At 38.3% G+C, this 18514-nt stretch overlaps 3 protein-coding genes across 4 annotated transcripts in view; all 3 read right to left on the reverse strand.

Annotated features, from left to right (window-relative positions):
- Positions 1–18514, reverse strand: part of LOC140935788 (WD repeat domain phosphoinositide-interacting protein 4-like) — a 135233-nt gene that overhangs the window by 64345 nt on the left and 52374 nt on the right. The window lies entirely within an intron of this gene.
- On the reverse strand, positions 34–9404 carry LOC140935783 (synaptotagmin-1-like). Its single transcript, XM_073385346.1, has 7 exons — positions 9198–9404; positions 5889–6083; positions 4992–5246; positions 4213–4373; positions 3251–3490; positions 2742–2865; positions 34–2179 (listed from the first exon to the last, which is right to left on the reverse strand). Exons 2-7 carry the CDS (start codon positions 6028–6030, stop codon positions 1875–1877), a joined length of 1227 nt encoding a protein of 408 aa, XP_073241447.1. The 5' UTR covers positions 6031–6083; positions 9198–9404; the 3' UTR covers positions 34–1874.
- LOC140935784 (synaptotagmin-6-like) lies at positions 12635–17960 on the reverse strand. Of its 2 annotated transcripts, XM_073385348.1 has the most exons (4): positions 17823–17960; positions 15486–16194; positions 14502–14637; positions 12635–13253 (listed from the first exon to the last, which is right to left on the reverse strand). In XM_073385348.1, the coding sequence occupies exons 2-4, from the start codon at positions 16161–16163 to the stop codon at positions 12946–12948; spliced, it is 1122 nt and encodes a 373-aa protein (XP_073241449.1). In that variant the 5' UTR covers positions 16164–16194; positions 17823–17960; the 3' UTR covers positions 12635–12945. The 2 variants fall into 2 exon arrangements, with proteins under 2 accessions (XP_073241449.1, XP_073241448.1); XM_073385347.1 differs by lacking the exon at positions 17823–17960 and having other exon boundaries at positions 15486–16808.

Genomic DNA, 18514 nt, shown 5'->3' on the forward strand with positions numbered 1-18514 from the left:
GGTAATTTTGTAAATACATAATTTAATTCTCTGATGTTCATGTAATATATCAAGCATGAGACGCAGTGTTTCATCACCAGATGAAACACTGAGAAGAGAGTTGAAAATACGACGCTCAGCGGAGTATTTTTGACAAACGTTAAGGTCACTGTTTCATTTGGTGATGAAACACTGTGTTGAATACTTGATATTACTTCTCAAACAAAATGATTTTAGGAGAAATTAAGGGTGCAAAACTGAACAGTTTTTCGCGTGATTGCCAAACACTCATTAAACATAAAATTCCTTTGTATTTTCTTTATGAATTATTAATGAGTTTGAGAAGTTAAATTTCTTTCTAGTCTCTTTTCTTGCTATTGTTATTGTATTAATGAAGCAATAAAGTCAAATTCTGTGTAAATCACTTTCATAAATTAGTCCTTTTCAATATTCACTTTACTCATTCATAAATCAGCAACCCTCATATTATATATGATTTCCTGGGAAGATAATTATGATCCTGGCATGTAAGTTAAGTCCTAAAATTATTGCAATAATGTAAATATGTGGCAAATTTTGAAGCTATGTACTTTTGGATTACAGGGTTAGGACAAACAAAAGGTTCCACAGTTTTGTACGAGTGTCCATATTATGCTGGTGTCCAAGGGTGGCTTCCTTTGTATTCCACATTTTTTAAGGAATCAGCTTATTGAGCTTTTTGACTAAGAGTCTTAACATTACAGCATCTCCTAAATTCTTGCTCTGTGGTACACATTACCTAAGCTTTGTCACTGAACCTACCATCATTTTAAAAAGTTTTTTTTCCGTTTAAAACATGATGAAAAATCAAGTGGATATCCAGCTTACAGAAGTGTTGAATTTTACCGAAGATTAAAGATGAAAATGTATAAAAATTATATATTATATAAGATTTATAGTAAAATTTAGTGTTTGCTTATGGGTTCCACTCTATAGACACCACTGAAAGTGTGTAGTTAAAAAATTTAAGTGTTATTTTACTGTGTGAAGTACCAATAATGCACAGCTTGTTCCTATTACATTCAGAGCTGTCATTAAGAGGCGGAGGTGGGGGATTTCTTCCGGCTACCATGAGCATGGCCCCCGCTTACTTTCAAAACCCCTAGCTTTTTTATTCCCCTCCTACTTTTTGTATTTACCCAGCAACTTGAAATCTTGGTGACACCCTAACATTGCTATTAAGATTTATCCATGGTCTGTGTAGGAAAGGTCAGAGACTTTGCATGTGTATAGGTAGCTCAAAGTAATAGTAAGAGGACTTCAAAACATGAATACATCTATGCTTAGTCAAGACCTTTAAGAATTTAAAGGGGTTGAAAAAGTCCTATCTGGTTGTCCAGGGCAAAAGACTTTTCTGCCAGGTGCACAAATTTTCTTGCTCACTTGCGCAAAGGACAAGGGCTATGGAAAATTTTTTTTTTCTAATGTAAAAAAATCATAAAAGAGAAGCAAACAACTGCTCTTGGTAAGGAAAATAACAAGCTGGAATTCAAGTTTTTTTCACGCCCTCAGTCTCAAATTTACAGCTCTGTTCAAATGATGATCAAGCCCTTGCAATCTTAATCACATCACTCCTAGAAGTACAATCTGTAGTTGACCTAAAATATACCAATTGATATTATTCCCTTGAGTATGAAAAATAAGTGGCAGTATTTTTGTTTTATCACCTTGAAATAATCTCATTTTTTGCTCATTTTTTTGACAAACTTTTCTTTCTTTTAAATTTGGACTGCTGTAGTAGTTAAAAAGGCGACAAATGATACTAGTAAACCTAACATAAATGTGTAACCATTTGAAATAGTAATAATAATAATAGTATAAATTATTATTTTTGTTTCATGTAAATATAAAAAGGTCTAATTGTGTAATGTGTGCCACTGTGCAATTGCTCTTCGTGGTGATGCCAGCATATCCACCCAGTGTTGTTGATCAGGTCCTGACGACAGTTCACCAACAACACATTTACCAATCACTTCACTGCGACCAACACGATCATAGTCTAACACAGAAATTATCAAAGATGTCTGCTCAATGTTCTCAAAAGCAACTTGAAAAGTAAAATGTTCATTGTAGTAAGGATTCAGTGTCCTTTTCTTAACAGTTGTCTTTTTCTTCTTTAGTTTTCTTCCTTCTTGAATTAGTGCTATTTTCACATATGGATCTGCAGCAATAATAAAAAGACAATGATGTTTTTAAAATCAAATTTAATTTTAAAATAGATTTTTAAAGACTGCTTTGCAACCTTGCCCAACCCCTACCCACAATTTTTGAAAACGGTATTGAGAAACTGTTCTCATTCTCCATCCCCAAACTAATTTTAGCTCATTTGTTTTTTCCTACTGCTGACCTGAGTAGCCAGGGGAGTAGAGCAGCTGGTGCAGTAGTGGATAAATACTTACTCACAAATTCAGGGCTTGAAAAAAAATTAAATTAAATTCCAGCGTGTCCTTTGGGCAAGCAGCTCTCACATTTTGCTGGTCCCAGGGCCACTTCTTTTACGTCTTAGTTAATGATTTTGTTAATGCATGACTTGCCTCGACGCTTCCTAGACAGCACGGGTTTTTTTTCAAGCCCTGAAATTTATGCTAGGGGAAATTCTTATGACTTGCATTTGGGAAGTTTGTAAGCATTAATTTTGAGCCTTGAATAAAGCCAGGGTTTCATATGTTGTCAAGGTTTTCCATTTCTTCTCACCATCCCTTAATGACAGCCTTGAAGCTTACCTGAGTAGCCAGAGACATCCATGGCTTTAAGATCTTTAGCTTCTAATATGACCACTTGTAATTTGCCCGCGGCAGGTACATAACGCAGTGAAAAACAAAGTTGACCTAGCTCAGACTTGGACCGCTAAAAAAGAAAATATTTAACATATGAAAAGCACGGATAGTTTTGTATTGTTGCGAACAGGTGCAATAATAATTACTAAATGACGTAATAAAAAAATTGAATCTTGACACTTCAAACAATACCCACACCATAACAAAAAGGTGAACCAACGATAGTTACCGAACACAAAGAAACACCCAAAACACATACAACCAACCAGTTTTCACTTTCAGGTGATTTAAGGTGAGAAGGTAGTCAGAAATGTAAGACATTTTCTCACCCTATGCTGTTCCCTAGGTTTCAAACAGAAGTATAACCTATATGCTTCTGGTTTGAAAGAATTCAAGTTTTACATTACTTTGGTCCTCAGTATACACAAGGCTCAACGCAAAGAAATTTAACTTACATGTACACCAGTGAGGCCCCCTGACGATGAAGGTGGAATCAGAGCACGCCATTCATCAATATTAGTTGCTAAATCAACATCAATTAATGGCAATTTGGCTTCTCCAATGATGTCATGTCTGGAAAAGCGATCAAAGTCGTAGAGCTCGATACAAAGAGTTCTATTTGTTATTTCGCTGTATGGAATATTCTTGAACACAAACGTTTCCTTGAATATAGGATTTAGAGTTTTCTTGTGAACCTAAAGATATGAAGAAAAGTGTGTTATTGATCAGAATTTATTCAGAGTTTCTTTAATTAGTAACATGGTTAATTGAAAAACAGCTTCAGACTGTTATAAAATGGGAGAGTAAACTGTTACGAGTAGAGTTGCAGATGAGATCAAAATTGTGGGGATGGAAGAATGGGATGCCAAATGAGGATCTCTATAAAATTACAAAAAATAAAAAAAAGCTTTGTTAATTTACTAATTAATGTTTTGATGTCACCTTTTTATGCAACTTTCACAATTTCTTTGCAACTTTGGCTCAATAAAAAGATGGCCAGGGCCACGTGTGACTTGCTAATCGTTTGGCATTTACGTGTAACTTATAAGTTTTTAAAGAGCCTTATTTAATTTTTCTCATCAATTTTCTGTTTTACTGTTATTGGACATAATAATATTCAAAAATACATATGGCCAGGTTAAGTTTTATGACATCTCCATAGGAGGTTTGAAACTGTATATGATCGGGCATCACATTGAAAGAAAGCTATCCATGTTAACATTTTTTTATGGAGACCTGCCACACTGAGCAGTTCAAAATTAATTATGTCCCTTATACAGTGGAACCTCTATATAACGAAGGGCAGAGGGACTGGCAAAGTTTCCTCGTTTGTTATATAGAGGTTTGTTATATCAAAGTTCCGCTGTATACAATCCAAGAGAAGTCACAACAAACCAAAAAGTCTGTAATTTCACACCTTGGTTTCAAATTTCTTTTTTTTGTCTGGTAATAACATGACTCTAGCATACGGATCAGATGTTCCACTAAAATCTTTAGCAGGGACATCCTGTGCCTCTATCACCCCCACTGTCAGTGAATTCTCATTGAAACTGTAGTCTAGGGTGAAGTGGATTCTACCTAGTCACAGCAAAAAAAGCACACAATTTAATTTCATAGTCAATGTATTTAGTACAAAATTATTCATAGATGACAGTACTTTTATGTCTCCTACTGAGGATGGGCGTGACCTGGAGAGTGTACTCCCTTATATGGCCTATACGGAGATGTGCCGCTGGACAGGATATGGTTTTTGTCCTATCTGTCCTGAACAGGGTTTATAATTTCTCATAAGTTTGGCCTAATTATAAACAGAGGTTTGCCTGCATGATTGATTTGATTTGCTTGATGAAAGAATTTATTATTTTGTTTGTACTCCAAGTATACAGAAGTAATAATAACTATAATGTGAATTTGCTCTACTGCAATTGCCAATAAATGCCCTTGAAAGAAGACGGCGTGCATTTCATCCTTTGTCCTAAACAGGGTAATAAAATTGAGGGTGTTGTCCTAAACAGGGTACATATTTTAGGGTTTTTCTGTCCTAAAAAGAGTCAGGGTTTCAAACCCTCAGTGGCTCACCAAAACCCAAACTTTGGTCGATTACCCACTCCCCCTGGGCTCATCCCAGCCATGCAAAGGTCTAGCTGTGTGGAAATAAGCTTACAACAAAATTAGACATTACATTTTTGTCTATACCTATTTTAACTCCTGAACTGCCATCAGACTGGAATTCATCGCTATTGTAATCTAACTCGTCCACAGATGGTTGAACTTTTTCCTGGTAACTAGCTGCTAGCAGCTGTACTGTTTTCAGGTCAACTTTTTCTTTTGCAGCTTTTTTTTCTTCCTTCTTCTTTTTCTTACAACATTTCCGATAACAAAAACAGTAGCAACAAACGGCAACTATGAGAAAACCAAGCAGACCAACGGCAAATACCATCCACCAGGGTACTGTAAAATATTAAAAAGGATTATAACTTTTAGTCAGTGGTGAGCGGATCGTCGATTATAATCAATCATCAATTGAAATCTTTAAGCGACGCAATAATCAATTATTGGAAATGTTCAATCGATTATTGCACTGAAAAAAAAAAAATAAATAAATAAATATTTTATTGACAACTATAAGCATAAACTTGCGTGTTGCCTTTTTAAAAATCTTATAATTAAAGAAAAAAAAGAATTTGATTAACCAAAAGCACAGAAAAAATTACAAGCTTAGACGGGTCTACAGTCAAAAGACTCATGTACATTGACTGGCACAAAGGTGAAAAATAAAAACAAGGAAATTTTTGCATAATCATAATCAATGATTGATCAAGTGGGTTAATCCAATATTTCCAATGATCAATTTATGAGATCTCAACTGTTTCCCAACACTACTTTTAGTCAATGTTCACCATGATTAGGTGATGCATTTGTGACAAGAGATCTTCTCGGTACCTTCTAATTAACTATTCAGGAAAAAAATATTATTCCTTTTCTAGATATTGAAGGTTAATGTCACTCAACATTCTAATGTATCCATTATCATTAACCTGTATTTATAAAAACAGTCCATAAAATGTCTAAGTTATCCAATTAAATACGTACTTCCTTCCACTTTTGCTGCCTGGGGTTTTGGAGTTTGTACATTGTGAGGCTTGATTGTTGGCATGGCTTTTTCCTCCTTGCTGTCCTCCTCGTCACTTTTGTTCAGTTTTATGGTTCTGTTTGAAAGTGTTGAAACTCCCATGGGCTTTCTCTCCAGATACAATTTAACACAGCTTGCTAAAGTACCTTATGGTTCTGAAAGTAAATTAAACCAAATTTAAAGACATGCATTGTGCTGACATACCATACTTCCTGGAACAATAGGCGGAGGCAATCTTTTCTCTTTAAGCACCAAAAAGGTGATTATTCTAGAGAGAGCAATGGAGGGTGACTATATATTATTTCAGTACTTCTCTTCAAATCTTCTTTTTCAGTCATAAGACAATCACATTTAATGGAGTGAACACAGGCTTTAAGACTGTTCTAAATTTGGGTCCTTGAAGCTCAATTTAAGTCATTGACCAATCAGTCTTTCTCAGCTGCTTTCTGGATTGGACAACAAAGTATTGAGCATTATTCTGCAAATACAAATTGATGCAAACAGCTGTGACAATGTTTGTGAAAGCCCGGGGGGGGGGGGGGGGGCACTTGGGTATTTTTTGGGTGGGTATGTGCCGCCCGGGACTCCAAATTGGCACCCCGTTCTAAAAAAAAATTCCCCTAAAATTGACACCCCGTTCTAGAAATGGGCCAATTTTTTTATACCCCGTTCTAGAATTCGCCCTAAAACTGATACCCCGTTCTAGAAATGGGCCCATTTTTAATACTCCGTTCTAAGAGGCAACTGAAGAGTACAACAGTTTGCTTGTTAACGCATTGAACCGTATTTTTAAAAGCAATCTGTCCTTGAATAATTTCAAATGGCTGCTTTGAAAAGTGGAACTTTTGTGCGTTCGAAATATTATACCCCGTTATAGAAAACGCGTCTTAAATGGATACCCCGTTCTAAATCAGGAGCTTCAAAATCACGACCCCTTTGGGCGGCACATACCCGTATAGGTAATGTATGGGAGTACCCCCCCCCCCCCCCGGGTGTGAAAGACTGAAGGGGGTTGATGTGGGCTGATTATTCGAGGAAGGCGATTAACCAAGATGCAGAATATGGTATGCTGTATAATAAAGATAATGTCTTTTGAGTAATCTGATTGGCTCCTCTTGCTGCCAAAGGTATTTTGCTGTCCACAGGCATGCATTGTTCCAATAGTATTCACTTCATTCTTCTTTCTCTTACCCTGGCCAACCCCTCCCCACCCAACACCTCTTGCCATGCCTTTTGGCAACATTATATCTGATTGCTTCCCCACTAAGAAGTTAAGCCTGTAAATCATTGTATTCACAGACTTCAAATCTCAGCACTTCTTCTCATGGCCCACCACTTCACTGTCATTGCCACTCAGTCTCCTCTCCCAACCACTTGCAATGCCCCTAACAAAATGCAAATCTTCCTTGTAGAGGATAGGATAAGATGTTGAAAAGTTTAATCTAGATAAATCTAACTCAGTAGTAAGCAAGGCTGGTAACTGTAAAACAAATATTATCACCTCTTTTGAATAACTTTGTCACGGAATGTAGGCTGCCTGCCGTTTTGTTAAAAGACTGTTCATTCCAGACAATGAACCCCGCTTGGTGATGGCGATATACTGTAGAAAATCTTATTCAATTTTTAAGGGCACAAAAAGCCTCGATTTGCAAGTTAAGGCTTTTAATTTATCGAGCAAATAACTGAATGTGCGATGCAAAACATATAATGTGAAGGATCAACATCAGCTTTAAACCGTTAGGCGTTTATAAGTCTGAAGATCAATACAAAAAAATACCCAACGGCCGAAATCTTCGGATAAACATCTAATTTGCATCTATTGTCACGGCTCGCTTCAGCTTAAACTTTACGGATGACCTTTTAATAAAACGTTAAACTTCCCTATTTAAATACTTACGTACAGAAAATCCACAATACGCCTTGTACGGTACGAAATCCGAACACGGCCATTTTGGTAAAAGCTCCCACAGGAAGAAAATCGAGAATGCTATCCAATTTTACCGCGCTCATTGAAAACTTTGGCGGGAAGGACTGGTGCGAGGTCACAAACAATTTTTAAAAGGAACTTTGTCAATGAGGAAAAAACTCAAGTTTTTTCATATTAATGTAGGAAACAGCTCCAGCAGTATAGCGTTATGGTGGTATTGGCGATAGCGGAAGATTAAGTTGCCATATCCATACTATTTACATGTGAGTCGTGACTGTGAAAACCAGCAATAAATAAAATACAAACAAGTCCAGTTTAACCCATGGTGAACGACAAATCCGTGAATCGGAAGGAACCGCGATACTCCAAAAGCCAGAAAGTTCGAGATAAAATTTATCACGCCAGTTTATGCGCTCATTACTGAATGAATTTTATATTTGTATCCTGACTTGTGACACTTGTTGTCGATCAATTGACGGGCATTTGACCATTTTTAACCCAGCGCTTTTATATAAACGCGTTTTTCAGTTTTTAGCCCACAGCTACTCGAGGTTGGCGTACTCGAATATTAAACTAGACATTTCGGCTCCAGTTAAGTACTAAATAATAGGTAAAACGTTCTTAGTAGCGTTCTAAATATTAACTCTCCATAAACAAACGGACTTAACTCCTGACTCCTTACCAGACAGTAATCAATGGAGCAATTGATTCAGTCGACCGGTTGCGATTTCAACAGGTCCAAGAAGACGGCTCAATCCAGTTTGTTCTCTATGAAAACCTATTACCCTGTAGTTCTGCTTTTCCAATCCAACAATATATCAAATATTATTCCGGTCTGAAGGTTGCCATTTCCTTTTATTGCATGCGACCGAGGACATATTTGAAGACTGATCTAACTAGGGGTTTAAATTTTTAATTAGCTACCAAAAAACTTGTCATCTGAAACTTTTAAACAACATTGTATTACTGCATACTATTGTAACTATAGAAAATATCAATTTACGAAATTTTGAAATTTAGTGAAAGTCAATTTTTGCCTTTTTCACACCCGACTGCGTTCATTATTCCGCTTTTTATCATTAAGGAATTCAAAGTACCGAGGTACGGTACTGTCATGTTTTGAAAGGGAAATAAACGTGCAGCTACATATTTTTTCCTGCGTTAAAAGGCAGCTGGATTCTTTGTTCATGTTTGCATAAGTAATCTCGCAATCTGCAATGTAAAAACATCTTTTTTGAAAGCTTTAGCGTTCTAAAGCTGAAAGACGATCGTTGGCACTATTCTACAATGTTTCTGAATAAGTTACTTGAAACTTTAACCACGTAAAATAAATGTCACCTACCTTTAGCAAAACTCGAATGCATGTTAATCCCAGCTGTGAATCGAAGATTCCATCTAAAGTACTCATAACTTCTGGAATTTATGGTTTGGTGACTTTTTACCACACTGGAAGTTAAATTCATGAAACGTTTTTGACTTACGACACAGATTCATCAACTTGACGTAAAAAAACCCAAACCTTCTCAACGAAAGTGCTTTTAACCGAAGCAATAATTGGTAATTTATACCGTGACGTAATTTACATCCTGAGCTTGAGAGTAAGCAACAGTATTTGACAGGTCATTTGATAAAAAGACCGACAGAAATTGAAAATGCAAACGCAAGCTAAATATACCCACCTACAAACGTAATAATAGGTTGTTAAAACCTTTCAAATGCAAATTAACAAACAATCTACAGTGCTCTGGGAAATTAACTTTCTTTAATTTGTATGTTAACGTAAAAAATCCAATGTGATTATACATCTTTCTGGCGTTTTTGTCTCTCGATATTATATTTTAGCGCCTGCTAAGATATGAAAAACGTTCTGGGAGTTTTATGATTCGCGAAGAAGTCAATTAGACCCAAATAAGGGGCTGTTTTCTCCTTTTATTAAAGCCCTGAATGCTGAAAGACCCTGTCGGTCCAAAAGGGAACTGCATGTAAAACTAATGGCAATCACAAGCCCGAGGTCGTTGTTTCCAAAAGAAGTCGTTTCGAATTCTCTTGGGTTTTTAAAGGCGTGAAAACTCAACTTGTATGATAAAGGGAGAAGAAAGGTTTCATTTTTCTACATGACATATGCCACAAAAATTCATTATGTCCATTATCTTTACGGTTTAATAATGGCTTTCAGTCCATCGACCACTGGGGGCTCGTGGAATGACGCGCGTTTTCGCTTATAATATGTCTTCAAAAAATTATACTTCTTAGTTGTTCCACTCGTGTATTGTAGCTGGTGTTTCTGTTGAAGAGTTTTTCTATAACTTCACTTCTAGCCTAGAGTGTAAAAGTGAAAGGTCTTAATAAGTTTTAATGTTTTTCGTAAAAACTGACTTGGCCAGCTTGCACCAAGAGTATTGCATCCGGAGAAGAAGAGTTATAGGCTTCTGATTGCATATATTACAGCTCCAACAATAGAACAAAAAAAACAACAACAGCAGCATAAGAACAAAACTAATTTGTATATTCTAGTAGGTCTCTGAGGGTTGCGTATTAGTCATTCAATTTTATTGCCCTTTTTTTGAAAACCGGATTTTTTTGTAGTTTTTGATAAAATTCACGACCACATATCATTTTCAAATCGTTTTCTTCCATCCTTAAGCAACCGTTTCTGAATGGAAAAGGACATTTCATTAAGACGGATTGGCTTCAAATGTGCTGATCTTTTAAGTCATTTAAGTTGTTTATGCACCTAATAAACATACATACTCAGAACCTCCTATCACCCCTGACAAATCGTTAAGCCCTACTGATTATGTCGTATTCTGAAAGAACAAGCTTGAACATTTTGCCTGAAAGAAACAATTAAGATACGCTGTAGAGGAAAAAGGTGACAGTTAATGAAACATTCTTTATTTTTTTCCGTTTTCATCTGTCCACTTGAATATACCGGAAACTCCGTGTAGCGTTTTCAAAAATGTCCACATTGAAGAGCGTTTTCACAAACTTTCAAGGACCGTTTTCATCTAATACGTGCGCGGGCTACTCCGCAAAACAACTTTCCATTTTCAAAAGATCCGGATACGTACGTGTGGATTGTCAGTGAATGCAGGAAATGTTTTGAATGTTGTAAGGTTCTTTTCCAACAGGTTGATAAATTTGATCCTCAAAAAATTACTGCACATGAAAAATTAGATTTATTGACTGAGCATGCAGGAGTTCTGATTTTTCAGCCGAGTAATCTACAAGTTGGTCTTCAATCAGTGTTTATAAACTGGGTTTTTATATTGCTTTAGCGGCTTTGAGTCCAAAGATGCGTAGAACTTGAACTTCTAGAAAATTCACTATATAATAGATGATCAATACACAAATAACCACGAACGACTCTGATAATATCACTTTCTCCACTCTCTATGCAGTTAAATGACTAGAAATGACGGGCTATAAAATGAAAAATAAGTATATTATTTTACATATAAAACGGTTCTGATAAAGATAACACAATTCTTCCACTGACGATCACTTATTTATTACGTCTTCTGAACTAGAAAAAATTCACTGTTTACGCTTGCGGTTCTTGTAATTAGTACCTGTACCTGGGTCGAGGGTATTTTATTTCTGTATACTTTATCAATATCTGATGTTGGATCTTGTTGTCGTCATTGTTGCTCCGTGGAATTGCTAGCCTTCTTCGCAGATCTTACTAGATTCACTTCCAACGTTGAGACACTATTAACAGGGGCACCCAACAATGTTTTCCTCCTAAATCCATTGAAAACACTTTCCAAGGCTATCGGAGGCACTTTTAGATCTCCAGAAATGCATTCAAAGCGCCGCTATAAAATTTGTATCTGTCCGGTCGTCCTAGGGCAACTTGAGTCTTTTCGAAATTTCAAGGGCTTCAGTATTATTTTCCCGAAAATTTTAGATGCAATTTAATGGATTACAAAATAAGAATTTTTCTGATTCCTCTCTCCATTTAACAAATCGACCACAATTTTCTATTGTGTACACTCTTATAGACCATAGAAACGACGTCATAAAATGGAACCACGACCCGCAGGCGAGTAGTTTCACTGCAAAGATTTGAACATTATATGGCGTCATTTCTACGCTCTGTAAGAGTGTGGACCATGGACAATTGTGGTCGATTTGTTTTTTACAATAACATTTATTTTTTTTTAAGAAAACCCCAAAACAAAACAACCGGCACTGCGTGACATGTTACGTCATTTCCATGGCCTTCCTCTCATAGACCATTGCTCTCGACCAATCAGCGCCCAAGGATTCGCACAGTTATTGTAAAACACATTTTTGAATCCGACATTTTAGGTTTCCTTTTTTTTCGAAAAATAGCCTACCCTGGCGAGTGAAATGTGAAACTTCAGAAAATCGTAGGGAATTTTTTAGATGAGCTTCGAAAATTGTACATGAATAGAACGGTCATCGAGAAATTTTAGCCGTCGTCGAATAATAGGAAATTCTAGGCAATATATGCTTCTCCTAACAGATATTTTACCGAAAACAGTTGTTGGGTGCCCCTGTATTAAGCATTATTTTCCAACCCCAAATCAACAGCCCGAGAAAACAGCCGTCCTCCTGGCTCCTAGCGAGGAGGGACGGCTGTTTTCGCAGGTTACCAAATCAATTGTTCTTTTAAAAAACCCTGAAAACATACGTCTTTTCCCAGACAAAGAAGAAACAAATGAACAAACAAACTTCTTGGATGAACTGTCAGTCGGAGACTAATTTATTGATAAATCACAGATCAAAAATAGTAATTCTTTTGATTTTCTCAGTTCAATCATTTTCACGTTAAAAAGATGGTTTCGCGATCGACCGAGCTCTCCCTCTCTCTCACGCCGAACACTGCACCATCTTCAAGTGGGAGTAGGTTTCTAATAATTATAATGATAATGATAACTACGAAATTAAGACAAGTGTAGCGACTGAAATTCCTCCCTTCTTTCTATGCGCATCTCTTCCATGCCCCATTTTTTCAAGTCTCCTCTGTCCCACTTCAACAAAGTCTTTTTTACCAGCGTGACTTAAAACAAATACCAGCCACGACGTAACTTTGAAGTTGGTTCCTTTTTGTTTTATACAAATCACAGTCTAAGGCGGTGCCAGGCCGCTACAGGTCGCCTAGGTGATATGAGCATCTGGTGCCAGTGTCTAAGCGATTCCCCTGTAGTTCCTGAACCTATAACCACTCGACCAATCACATCACTTCTCGCCGAGTCTGTTCTCGAGTCAGCGACTGAGATAACCAAGAGAATTCTATGAAGGAGGTCAGGGGGGACATCGAACATCATACACTCGTTGTACACTGGGTTGGTTTCTTGTTTCCTGGTGGAAGTTTTTTTTTTCTTCACTTTTTTGCCGTCGAAAAGAAGGACCACCTTTATGAATGGATCTGTGAACACAAGGAAAGAACTTATCGATTTGCCGTCAGTGCAGTCTGGTCATCTTCGAAAAATAAACGAAAAGTTCTTATTGAACTTCGGAGGGAGACCCCCTCAAAATCAAAATTCATAAATTAATACCAAACTTCAGTTCAAATAGAATTTTTGCAGTAAGCAATTTTCGGTAGACCTTTAAAGAGTCAAAGCTAAAATTAAAAGAACCGCACAGTCTATTTCAGAAAAAACTGTTTAAAAACGGCAAAATGGTATGAGTACGGTGGGATATCGCTGGTTAGACTGTTCCAGGCGTTCAGATCGTGGGGACAGCACAAAGATCGAGATGGGAGCAGAAAAAAAAGGGCAATGGGGAGAGGTAGGGGTAAGAGCGAGAGTTTCCTTCTCTCTCCCTCTCCTCCCTCTCTTCCTAATTATTTTTTCCTGCTCTCTTAGTTTGCGCCACACTCCACTATACGAACGCCCGTACAGGCTAATCGCTAGTTCACGCGACTGACTTCTCCCGGGAAAGTAACCACAACTGCAACGGCAGCAAAAACGTCTTTTCAAAACTGAATTCGCGTGATATCAATCTTCATCGCTATTGTTCCATCTCGTTAAATTTGTCAGATACTGACGAATTTTCTTACGGGTAAATTGTTAAGGAAGAAAGAGAAAAACGTCGTCTATGTTTGCCTCCTCCATAAAACGTGAAATTGAGAAATTTCAACCCTGCTCAACGGGCGTTATTGGGAGTGCTAAGGCCGATTTTAATGCGCAAGCCTGAAGAGCGAAACTACCCCTCGCTTCGTCTCGCTCGCGCTTTGCGCACGCCCTCCAACAACGCGTGTTTCACAGGTTAGGAAATTTCACGACTTTATCGTGCACTGACGGCAAAGCTGAAATGTACAAGAAGCATACGTGATGCACGTGTAGGGCTGTTGTTTTGCTTTTAACCAATTGCTTTCCTGAAGTTCTCGTTGCCTGTCTTGTACCGCCTCGAGGGGGAGGAACGTCGGCTTATTTCCGAAACAGCGGCTGGTAATCGAGCTCATTGCCGTCGTGGTTGCGTAGCTCGAAGGCCCTTAAGCGCAAATCTAGCCTGCATAACTGGCGCTTTATGAGCCAAGCGAGGCAAACGTGGCATTTTGCGCGAAGCGCGAGACGAGGGGAGGACACATTTCGCGCTTCGCACAAAATGCCTCGTTCGCCTCGCTTGGCTCGTAAAGCTCAAGCAAATCAAATCCTGGGTTTTTGAAACTTACTTATTGGCCTTGATTCAGTGTTCCAGTCACTGAAAGGTGGATTCAGGTTCCTGGCTTTCATCAGAACCACAGACATTCTTTCAGCGGTAGGCATATAACTGAGAGAAAATAATATCTCACCCAGGTTGGCTTTTGTCTGGGAGGAAGATGAGAAAGACGGTTTAGTTTAAACAGGGAAGATGTTTGATTTTACTAGGATCATAAGAATCGAGAGATGGCTGGTTAAAATACTTATCTTTAAAAGGGGCACCCAACGAGAATACAGTTCAAAACCATTTAAACATAGCATTGTTAAACGTATTTTAGGATTTAAACGATAGATATAGGCATATTTTTATCCCCTAAAAAGTTTTCATCTGTTCGGATTTCCTAGCTGAAAGTCTAGTGATCCGAAACTCATTGGGATAAAAACTTACCTTTTCGAAAATTTCAGCCAGAAAAAAGGCTCCCGAAAATTCTAGGTGACCTTTTTAGCGTAAAAATCCGTTAAAAAAGGCAATTATAACATTTTTTAGATCTTCGAAAATCCTAGGAGAGGCAGGCAAGCAAGAAATCTTACAACAAATGTTCCGAAAATTCTAGATCCCAAATCGTCTTCCGAACAGATATTTTCCAAAACTTGACGTTGGGTGCCCCTGTTTTAACTTTTCGTCAGGTTCGGGTCTTTTTGACGGGTGTTAGTCTTGAACAACAACAAGCTACCAATAGACCTTTCCCACATTCCTGTGAGCAAGGGCACCAACTCGAGGCTTCCTGGGTGCACACCGTTTTGGTTAGTTCTTTTCGTACTCGCTGCTAAGCTCATGTTTTAAAATGGCGTCTGACATGGCGAAATGGGGGTAATTATGAACACAGTTACATATCGTGTACTCAAGATGTGAACTCAAAGCATTTTGTGCCGATGCCCAGGCTCTGGTTATCAGGCACCAAGTGTGGACAGCCCCTAAGATTTTCTTTAAATAGTTAACCGGAAGTTTAACTCACCCTCTGAAACGACCTTAACTCCTTGTCAAAAGCAGCCGACTCATCAGCCTTGATCACGTGACCTAGTTCTAGTTGCAGCTCTCCAATTATGTGATGCCGGGAATATTTATCAATTTCCCAGACAGACAAATGAAGCGTCGAGTCTTGAACGTCTTGTAATGACATGTCAAATTCATAACTTTCGCCGTATTTAGGGTTTTTAGATTTCCTGACAACCTTGGTTTGCCTCCTTAAAATTCCCTCGTTGTCCGGTTGTAGCCTCAATTTGACGTAAGAATCTACGGTATCCCAGAAGTCTTTTCCAACCAACTGGTTTGCTTCAATAATGCTCAGTAACAGACTATGTAAATTACTTTGATAAATCATTGAGAATTTAATCGTTCCTTTACTTCTAGGTGGACTAAACCTTTGCTCAGTTTGTTGCTCTACGTTCTCTTTCATCTTGCTCAGTTTTTCTTGCTCACACTCGCTACAATCCACGGCAAAGCTGGGATACTGAGCTAGCGGAACTTTTCCTGGGGGTGTTTTGTTGGTCTGTTTCAGATACGAAGAGTCTTTGTAAGCTGGCTGCTTGTGTAGCTTGCTCAGTTTACATATCATACAGATCACCATAAGAATGAGGATAGCGATAGCCCCACTCACGATACCAAGCTTAGCTTCTTCCGATAAATACAGCATCGGTTTTGAGATCTTGTTCTGGCCTAGTAAGCTAGGAATCAAACTAATTAACATTAGAAGGCGGAAAAGTCTCAGAGGCGGTGCTGCATGCTTTTAAATTCTCGGCGCTAGCTAGGATTGGTGTACTTTCAGGAGCGTAGCCAGCTTTTCGACTAGTTGTAGGCCTGGCTAACTTTCATTTCCACATATCCTGAAAATTGCACGCATTACTAGTACGCACGAACCTCACCAACACTTCGAGCTCTTGAGATTTTTAAATCACCCCAACAACGAATAATTTATTACAAGCGGTAGAGTAATCAAACCAAAAATTTGTAGGCCCGTCTCTACAAGTCTATGGGCTGGCTACGCCCCTGACTTTTGATAAACCATACGGAATGGAAAGAGTCACGTCCTTGATATAACTATGCACCACGCATGCGCACAGCCACTATCCAAGCAGTGGCTAAGTGGCAGCCATGGGCAGTCTTTTAGTCGCCTAAGGTATCATCCACATGGCAAAGCGTTTGGGCATTGATGACACTCCAAACTCCCTCTGAGACAGACACCGCTGGGAATGGTCTTAAGTGTCCTTCAGTACGATATCGCCAAGTGACTGAAGAATAGCAAGGACCAACTTGAAGGGATCGCTTACAGAGGTGTCCATTGAGACTGCCTCGGCATCTTGAACAGGGCATGTTAGGTGGCCTGATGGCTGTGCTCATATCGATCAGGCCTTTTGCATACAGACTGTTTGAATTTAGGCATGACTTATAAAGATGGTTTGGTGGGTAAGTCAGCTAGATTGTCTGTTTGGATGAAACCTTAGCCGCACACCGTAATTGATAGAGAATGTCGATCACTATAGCTGAAAACTCGCAGCAAGTGACTATCTCCATGGCGACATTATCTGATTTTGGAAATTTGTTGAAACTCAGATTCAAAATCCAATTCCAAGTCGTTTTTGGTTTCTACAAAACAGTAACTTGGGTGGTCCAATGAAGCATTCTTTTCAGCTGAAATTTATCATTATAAAATGGGCACAACAACAATGATGTCGACGTAACCGTAAACAGTGTTTTCCACAGGCTACAGCAAAGCAAAGATCTTACATTGAAAACTTGCTCACTACAACTTTAACGCTATAAAGGACAATGATCCGGCAGTCACAATCATTGACCTTCTACCATTTCTGATCAAACTCTTCTGATAATTATCCGTACCACATAGAGGCAGTCACTGCTCCAAAACAGACATCGATTAGTGGAGCGGAAAGTTAAGCGTCTTCGTTTCCTCTACTGTTTTAAAAATGGCACAACTTCTGAAGAAATTCCTAATAGACAAAACATGCCCTAAGAAAAAGGGACGTCTACACGGGCAACAGGATTTTTTAATCAACGGACAACAAGTTGAGTTGGCAAAGAAACAATGGTGACATAGTTTTGATGGTGGAAGTTGTGGAGTGCCGGATGCAATTGTCATTACTCTCCAGTGTAGTCTGAGGAAGACCCAGCTGCTGAAACGTCCCTTAACGGGGACTGCTTAACTCTGTTATCTAGTTATTATTTTTGTACTGGTAGTAATATTTTTAATCGTTTAATATATAACGTTAAGAATGCACTTAACCAGGAGTAATAGAGTAAACCAAACAATTTTTAAATTAAGCGACTACTACGTTACCTTGACAAGATTCCTTGTTAAACGTCTTTGTTCCTATATATATTATTCTTTCCATATCAGATGAATCCCCACAGTCAGAAAGCCCGTAGTCGACAAACAAGAAGAATCGAAGATGGCCGACCACTCCCCAGTCGTCAACGTATCAATTTTAGATCATAATATATGTATTTCACGTGGGTAAACGGTAACGCCAGAGACAAATTTAGACATCGTCCGGAACGGCTATAACCAGTCCTATCATTAATGAGCCAGAACAAATGCAAGATGTTTTGTTCACAGAAATGTGGAGCTGACACTCATTCACAGCTTCAGATTCGAGGAGTTCTTGTCTATGTGCAGCGGCAAATAATTTGTAAAATACAAACAAGAGAAACCTGCTCTTTTGTCAAGGTGCTCTTATGTATCTTTTGTGCGTTTTCGCAATATTGTTTTCAGATTTCGCCAGGTACCAGTCACTTGCTCATTCACCCCTTCAAAAGTCCAGATCAAATTAAAAGAAAAGCATATATTGATTTTGCTAAAAAAAAACCTACAGAGAATAAATAGCGAACACGAGCAACCAAAACGGCGACGGCATCAAAAAGGTCTCAGCAAATTTGAATACGCAGTGTTTCAAACTTCATCGCGGTGATTAAAAGTCACTCAGTTTTTCAAATACAGAGGATTTTTCCAGGACTTAAACGGAGTCGAAT

The sequence above is a fragment of the Porites lutea genome, chromosome 4 (genome assembly GCF_958299795.1).
Source record: "Porites lutea chromosome 4, jaPorLute2.1, whole genome shotgun sequence".
Classification (NCBI taxonomy): domain Eukaryota; kingdom Metazoa; phylum Cnidaria; class Anthozoa; order Scleractinia; family Poritidae; genus Porites; species Porites lutea.